General features: G+C 31.9%; 1 protein-coding gene across 1 annotated transcript; it reads left to right on the plus strand.

Annotated features, from left to right (window-relative positions):
• The first annotated feature begins 7,060 nt into the window (after window positions 1-7,060).
• On the plus strand, window positions 7,061-7,721 carry LOC126555069 (uncharacterized). The gene is made up of 2 exons (XM_050210033.1): window positions 7,061-7,322; window positions 7,435-7,721. The coding sequence occupies exons 1-2, from the start codon at window positions 7,061-7,063 to the stop codon at window positions 7,641-7,643; spliced, it is 471 nt and encodes a 156-aa protein (XP_050065990.1). The 3' UTR covers window positions 7,644-7,721.
• The last annotated feature ends 1,559 nt before the right edge of the window (window positions 7,722-9,280 follow it).

Consider the following 9,280-nt stretch of genomic DNA (forward strand, 5'->3'; position numbering starts at 1 on the left):
CCATTAGTGACGATTGACAATTAATATTTAATAATATCCTTTGTAATATTAATTAAATTATTTAATATTTGTTAATACTGATGCTATGTTGTGGCGGAGTAGAGAGCGAAAAGCGTTGAGGACCTGGGTCCGGTGCGCCTGCATCAGGCAATTTTTCTTTGACGTTCGTGCAACACGATTGTCTTTACGTAAACAAAAATTTGCACTTTTTTCTGTACTTTTTTTAGTACATATTATATATATATATTTTTTTTAACTTCGTTGGACGTTTTATAGACCGGTAAGTACAATTTGTATCATTCATATAAGCTAATTAATTAGCGCATCCGCCCCGAGTATTACAGGGATATGCATTATAATTTATAGTCGTCCAATTCAGAATGCGACGCGAATTACTACCGGGCCGTATTACCACAAAGTACGTATGTGATTTCGAGGATGCCGCTTTTTTGATACTTACAACTTAATGTGTTCCAGGACGCAACCAGGGGGATGTACCCCGGGTCCGGACCCCCCCTTGAATCATGCCATAGTATTTATTTTTGTTTTATATTTTTAAAGTTACCCAAAAGTTTTCATCAAAATGTATTGATTATAATTATTATTAGAATTGGTATAATAATATAATTGTATATAATATAAAGCAATGAAATGTATTTATAATGTATAAAGTATATACTCAGGAAGAGAATAGAAAAACAATATATAATAAATAAAAAATTTTCCTGGAACCCCCCCCCCCCCCCCTTGAATAAATCCTGGTTGCGCCACTGATGTGTTTTATTATTTCAAGTTGTTTTCCGGGATCGTCGGTCGATGTGGTCAACAACATTCTCATTACGTTCGTATCTCGCACTTTTTCAACGTGAATATTTGTCGTATTTACACATTTAATTTGTATTTATATTGTTTGTCAATGTCCTTAAGAAACAATACTAATAATATTGATTGACATTGTTTCATTGAACAAAAATTTTAATTGTTATAATACAACATAAGCATTGTAGTTACTGATTCGTAACCAAACCAGACACTGTTGACCATAACAATTTTTATAACACACACCATGTACAGTGTTTTATGTATGTAATATTTTCATTAATTACTTACATTATAATAATAATTATAATACACATTGTACTGTATGTTTTTTTTTTATGTCTCATGTTCAAAATTTATATCAAATATATCATAAAAATATACAATATTCTTAATTATTTACCATTACAAACAATTAAAAAGAATAACTCCAATACCTAAACGTATTATTGCCAAGTTTATTTTACGTATACAATAATATATATTTATTGTTTGTTAATATTACACTATAGTGTCCTTTAAAATACTTTATATTCCTTTAATTTAATTTTCAAATACATGTGTACAATATATGATGTGGTCGATTAAATTATAATATAATATGTATGCGTTTAAGAACTAACATCACATTTTCACAGGAATAGATTTACACTGGTTGAGGACGGATAGCTAGACACTCAATTGCAATTTTTCAAATTCATTTGTTTTTTGTTTTACAAACACAAAAGAACCGGGCAAGCAACCGAACACCGTATTACACTGGTTGAGGAGTAATAGTATCGATTTACACTGATTGAGGACGGATAGCTAGACACTCAGTTGCAATTTTTCGTATTCATTTGTTTTTTGTTTTACAAACACAAAAGAACCGGGCAAGCGTCCGAACACCGTATTACACTGGTTGAGGAGAAATAGACAATCACAATTACCATTTTTTGTATTTTTATATTATGTATAATGTATATGTAATATATTATATATTATTATATAATTACACATTTCAAAAACAGCCGGGCTATTATGTCGAGATAAACTTTTACACCGAGAGCGATAACAATGATAATACTATCAGTTAGGTATATTAACTATAGGTAATAACTTATAAACACAACGATCGACTTAAGTACTTTTTTAGTAAATTATTTCTTTTCTAGACACCTGATTACCATTTCCGACTGAATTCCCCGTAAAACGATTTTCACTCGAACCCATCTAAGGTTAGGTTAGGACTCCCTCGGCTCCTTCCAAACCACCGGAGGTTAGGTTAACTAAAATAGTGACTACTAGACTTTTTACAATATTTTCTTTAGTCCCGTCTTCGATCTAGGATACTCACTTAGACCGAATTTCACTTACACCGAATTTCACAGCAGAGCGAGGCACATCTTTACAAAATTTCAGTGAAATAAAAAATCAAATGAATAATGAAATATTTAAAATATAAATTAATACATACGTATAATATGAAAATATAAATAAAATGAATAAAATATAAAAAAATAAAATTGGTTGAATTCAAATTCAATATTTAATATATATAATAAAAGTTGTAAAACACGATCAGATTAAAAAATATATGATATAAAATCAAAGTTTTTTTTTTTATAATTTTATTAGAGAATATACAATCTATACCCAGAGGCATAATAAGAATATGTGCTACACTACATTTAGTGACCAGGCAGTTTATTGAAAAAACGTTTGTAATACGTTTTAGCTTCTTCGTGTATAGTTTTAATTTTTAAGTCTGTGTGGAGAGTACAATTAGAAATATAAGGGGGGGAATTGGTGATGGAGCGTAGGATTTTATTTTGAATGGTTTGTATTTTGTTGAGATTGGATTTTTTGACATTACCTAACAGTTGAAGACCATATGTCCACATAGGATTAATTAGAGATTTGTAATTAAGCAATTTGATATTTAATTTAGTATGTTTGTTAGTTAATAATGTTTTAAGCAACCGGATACGTGCATTTAAGGCGAGTTTTTTTTCCCTTACATGTTGCACCCAGGTGAGGCGACGATCAATGGTTAGTCCTAGATACTTAACAGATTGAGATGAAGGTATAGGTATGTCAGCTAAGAAAACTTCAGGACAGGGAGGAAGGCGAAGTGTAAAGGTAGTGTGGAGTGATTTAGATTGATTTACTTTAACTCTCCAATTATCGTACCAGTTAGACAATAGGTTAAGATGATGTTGAAGGTTTTGGGAAGCAGAAATTGGATCTTCATGCATCGCTATAATTGCCTTGTCATCCGCAAACTCAGCTACAGTTGTATTTAGAGAGGTAGGTTGATCAGCGGCATATATATTATAAAAGATTGGCGAGAGTATGCCACCCTGTGGGACTCCTGCATTAATGTTTGCAATATTTGAAACGGAAGAACCAAACCTGACTTGGAAGTGACGGTCGGTTAGATATGATTTTATCAGCAAGTAGTATGTTGGTGGAAGAAAAAGTTTTAATTTATAGAGAAGGCCTTCGTGCCAGACACGATCAAACGCTTGAGACACATCGAGAAATACGCAAGAGCAGTATTTTTTTTTTCAAGTGAAAAGGATATGGCGTCAACTAATCTATGCAGCTGGTGTGTTGTAGAGTGATTGGCACGAAAGCCAAATTGAGTATTAGGAAGTACGTTACTAGAGTAGATACAAGGAAGGATTCTTTTTAGTATTAGTCTTTCGAAAATCTTAGCGAAGAAAGGCAGGAGGCTTATAGGTCGATAGGAAGAAGGTAGGTCAGGAGACTTTTTAGGTTTGTGAAATAAAATGATAATTGAAAATTTCCAAAGTAGAGGGAAATATGTCAATCTTAGTGCGGCATTAAATAAGACTGTTAGGAGAATGATTGCTCTTTTTGGAAGGCACCTGGTTACTTCCGCAGTTATTAAATCATAGCCCGGAGATTTCTTAAGGCTGTATTTCTGTATAGCGTATTTAACATCATTTGGAGTAAATGATTTAGTGGGTAGATAGAGAGGAAGGGGGCTATCTAGGTACTGCTTAACTAACTTGGTATTTTGAGGAGTTTGTATCTCAGTGTGAGGGCTAAAAGTTTCGGCTAAGTGTCTTTTAAGTAGTTCAGCTTTATCAGCATCTGAGGAGGCGAGACTGCCATCTGATTTAATTAACGGGGTGTTTGGTACTGCGTTTTTTAGGGACTTTTTAGTAGCATCCCAGAGACTTTTGTTTGGTGACAGATTAGTAAGGTAATTGGCTTGAAAAAGGTTTTTATGTTTAGCTAGTATTTTTTTTAGAGAGTTAGCCAGACTATTAAAGTTTTGTTTATGTGATGGTAACGATAGCGTTGAAACAAGGCCCTAGCTCTACGTTTGTTGGCTATCAGGATGCGAATATGTTCTGGAATTGATGAGGAGTTATTTGAAAACTGCGCTTGAGTAGGTGTAGCCTCCCATGCTGCAGATTGGATTACGTTTGTTAACTTGTTTATTGCATCATTAATTTCTTGAGTTGATTTGAGACTAACCTTCATATCTATATTTTGATCAACTAGATCGTGAAATCTACACCTATCTGTATTCGGATGAAATAGTTTAGGTGGCGAAGAGCGGATTGGTGGTGAAGCACTGACTGTTAAAAGTACGGCTGAGTGATCCGAAGTGGGTTCAAGAAGATTTCCAGTCGTGAGGAATAAGTTTGATGGTGTATTGGAGACAAAGATATCTAGTATATCAGGCTTTTTACGCAGGGAAGTAGGCCAGTATGTTGGTCCTGGTGGAGCTAGAATATTATAGCCTTTCAGATTTGTATAATTATAAAGTACCAAACCTCTGGGATTATTTGCACGACAGCCCCAATTAATATGCTTAGCATTATAATCACCTCCTATTATAAAATTATGACTAAGGGTACTAAAATAATCAACATAATTTTGTATGTTCATATTATGTCTTGGAGGGGAATAGATTGCTGCTATTGTAGTTGGTATGTTCTTGAGATGTAGTAGAATGACACATGATTGTAAATAGGGTTGACAGAAGTTCGGAAGTGACTGATAAAGCAGGGAGGACTTGATATAAATCGCAGCACCTCCATGGGCTGTATTGTCCGGATGGTTGGATTTCAAAAGATTATATCCAGTAATGGGAACATAGAGGAGTGTTTAGTAAAATGAGTTTCAGAAATTAACGCAATGTTTATGCGCTTTTCCTGAAGGACTAGTTGCAATTCATTTACGTGATTTTTAAGACCGTTGGCATTAAATTGGAGAATTAAGATAGAGTTACTTGTAGAAGAGGGCATTATTTTTTGTCTAAAAGATTTGACACTACTTTAGTGAGAAGAGTTATTAATGGACTTATTAATTGTTTGAACTCATTCATGAAACTCGCCAATAGTATATTAATATCTGGAGGAGGAGGAACTTTATTATTGGCGTTGGAGTTAGACGTAGCTTGGGCGTAGGTATAACTCACAGCGGGTGGGTGTGTCGAGGAGGCTTTCACTGGTTGTGTTTCTTGTACATGTATATTTTTAGGATTAATATTATTAGTTACCTGATTATTAGGCTTTGATTTTTTGCGTCGTTGAAGGTCCCTGTAGATTGTACAGCCTTTGTAGTTTGAAGGATGATCTCCGGAACAAAGTGCGCACTTGGGAGGGGCGTCTCTGGAGTTTCGACAGTCGGACGTCGTGTGTTGAGCACCGCAGCGAACACAACGTGCTGGATAACCACAGGGTTTAGTGTGTCCGTAATCCTTGCAGTTTGAACATTAGTTTATAGTTTTGGGCTTGTATGGCTCTTCCACTTTTATTAACGTATGAAGTAATGATGTGAGGTTGTAGATGTTGTTGGAATGATCAGTTGGTTCAAGGTCCACAAAAAATAAAGGTAATGGATGTTTATTTACCTTATGGAGAACACTTGAGACTTGCCTAACTTCAAATAGGCGCATTTCAAGCTCAGATTTAATTAGCTCAGTTGGTGTAGTTGGATGGAGGTTTCGAATCACAACTCGTAATGGTTTGTCTTCTTTAAGTTGAAAAGTATGAAATTCTGCTTTTTGGTCTCTCAGGAAGTGAACCAATGCTCTATACGATTCTGGGTTTGTTGTCATTATTTTCACTCGATCTGTCGATGATTTGCAATAGAAATTATCTACTCTGACGATTTCGATAAGTTTAGTGCACAGGTCAGGAAAGTTGTATAAGCCTCTTACAAAAATTGGGGGTGGTCGCAGAACTTTTATATATCTAATATATATAATCTTTATATAAACCAGAACTTCTCTTAACCTTTGGGGTTGCAGTAAAATTTAACATTTTTTCATTCTTTGGATCTGTAGTCATAGAACTGTTTGCTGTTGGACGAAATTCAAATGGATCATTTGGTATAGTTGTATTATTATGAATATTACTACGTTTAGTGTTAGATCTAGATAAATTATCGGTAATTTGTGCTAAACTTAATCGAAGAGTTCTTGAGTTATTAATTTTATCTATTTCTTCGTTTAATTGCTTTTCCTCATTTTTCATTCTATCGTATAGAGGTTTTACAACATTCGTCCATTTATGAAACTTTGAGGTTTTAGGTTTCCCATCTGCTTTTAAATGAACTCGTGAAGTTTTTAAAATGTCGTAATAAGATTCCATATCTTGTAGAGTTGTATTTTTTGGTTCTTTCTCACATAGTAAAGACCATAGTCCTTCAGTCCATGGATAGTATTTATTAAATAACTGTAAATTACTATGACTAAAAGTTACAGAGTGGCCTCCTATTTTATATGAATCACTGGCTTTATCATAATACATACCATATGATTTATCATATCGTTTTGATGTAGGACGTTTATTGAAAAAATTTGAAAATGATGAATTTAATTCGTTATCATTATCATCATCACTAACGTCTGAAGTTTCCAGTTTTATTTCATCAGCCGGTTGTGTATTCTTTTCTGTTTGGTTGCTCAATGGTTCTATTATTGGTTTAAATGCTTCACGAAAATAGTTGTCGGAATCTATGATACCACGTTTCATTTCCATTATTTTACGAGCGTCTCGAGAGCAAAATTTCGCAACCAATTAGAAGCTTTCACATTTCTTATCAATATTTGTGAAAATCACATTTCTTATCATCATTTATACAAATTTGAAATTATAACGTGATATTGTTATCTGCTGTGGTGATATATTCTTTATAATATATAATTATTAATTTATTATTATTTTAATTTTTAATTATAAATTATAATATTTACACAATTACACATTATAATATGGAAGATTTAGGAATTGCAACTAGTAACATGGAAGAGCTTAAGTGCTTGGTTTGCAACAAATATTTTAGGTATAAAAGAACTTTAAAGAGACACTCAATTACTTGTGGCTCTAAAGAGTCTAAAAATATTAATAGCGTGCAATGTCCAGATTCAGCTTGTAATAAAACATTCACAAACAAAAAAAACTTAAAATTTCATATAGAGGCAGACCATGGTGTGAAATTACTAAACGAAAAAAGAACGTTTGCAACTCTTCATGGTAAATTTGATTTACTGAATTTTAATTTTACTTGAAATATTCTGTTTTACTATACCTAAGACTAGTATGCCACACTTATAGTTATATTGTATTATGAAATATATATCTTTAGATTTCAAGGAATGGAAATTAAAACTGGAAGATGATAATTTATGTTTTTATGCGTTAAGTGCTCGTAAGACTGTAGGACAGAATAAAACTATAACGTATCTGGATTGTCATCGAACCGGTAATTTCCAAAGTAGATCAACAGGTGTCCGTAAAATTAAAAGTCAGGGCACAAACAAAATTGGATCTACATGTCCATCGTCAATGGTATAAATTTAAAATTTCTTAATCTTGACGTTTCGTTTTTTTTTTTTACTTAATATTCTGTTTTAATACTCAGATAGTAGTAATAGAAGACGAAACTGTCTGTTTAGAGTTTTGTAGTACTCATTTTGGCCATAATATGAATCTTGGTAGATGTAATTTAACACCTGAAGAAAGAGCCATGATTGCAGGTAATCTTACTTTATAGTTTACACCATCTATTATTGTAAATGTGAATAAAAGTCAAGTGTTACTAGGTTCTTGTGCTATAGAAGACCTGTTTGTTTTTTAAGTAATAATGTATCTTCTTATAGTCGTCAGGTTTGGATTCATAATTTAACTGCTCTACCCTGGAACAATGGAAAAAAGAAAATATTAAATTACATTATACATTAGGTATATTGTATATTAAATATTTGTTTGTGTTTATTATAAATTGCATTAAAATATTAGTCAAGTTTAAGTCTCGTAACAGTAAAATAAAAATAAGTCATAATTAAAAAAGCACATTAAAACATTTGTCAACCTAGTCTATCAACAATAAAATCATAATAAAAAAATCACATTAAAATATGTCAATCTAAAGTCTACTAACAGTAAAATAAAAATAAGTCATAATTAAAAAAAGCACATTAAAACATTTGTCAACCTAGTCTATCAACAGTAAAATCATAATAAAAAAATCACATTAAAATATGTCAACCTAAAGTCTACTAACAGTAAAATAAAAATAAATCATAATAAAAAAAAGGACATAGGTATTAAAACATTAAAAATATATTAGTTATATTACTAAGGGTTGTAGTTAATAAGTTATTAGTAAGTGTGATCATTGGAAGTATGTATGTTTTGTACTTGTCCCTTTACCAACTCTTCCTTTAGAAATTTTCTTTCATTACTTTCTATTCTACCACTAAGTAATTCAACTTTTCTATTTTTTGCTCACAAATCGTTTCTGTTTATCAATATTTTTATTTACAGGTTCCTTATTTTTTTCTATTTCTATTATTTTTCGTTTTCCTTGCAATCTTTGAAGTAAGGAATTGCTATGTTTATTCATTTCTGCTATTTCTTTCTCGGTTACTGCACTTTTATTTGCAATAAGGGACGATAATACACCTATTCCAGCTTCTAATTGGTTTTTTATTTGAATTAATTGTTCACATTCTTTGTCCATATTTGTATTTATTAATGATTTTTCTATTAGATTTATTTCTGCAGCAGGAACTAGAATCTCTTTTTCTGTTGTTTCACACAAATTATTTCGAGTTTTTGATAAAGAAAGAATAGCACAGGCATGAATATGCTTGCATATATTTAATTTAATTATATAATCACTACATTCACAAGTATAATTATGAATGCATATATTGCACTTGCGACAAACCAATCGACAGTCTTCCGTGTTACATACATCTATACTGTGAATTACCTCATATGCCATGTTTGATTCTCTAGCAGAAATCTCCCATCGATTATCATCAATTACTTTAATTGATTCAGGGTCTATTTGTATAATGTATTCCAATATTATGACTCTTAATTTTATTTTCTTCTTTACCAGTATATTTATTTTTAACCAATTTAATAAATCTCTCAAAAATTTTATTTCTTGTGAATTTCAGAAGCGCATTTATGCAGGTATC

The sequence above is a fragment of the Aphis gossypii genome, unplaced genomic scaffold, assembly GCF_020184175.1.
Source record: "Aphis gossypii isolate Hap1 unplaced genomic scaffold, ASM2018417v2 Contig00698, whole genome shotgun sequence".
NCBI lineage: Eukaryota > Metazoa > Arthropoda > Insecta > Hemiptera > Aphididae > Aphis > Aphis gossypii.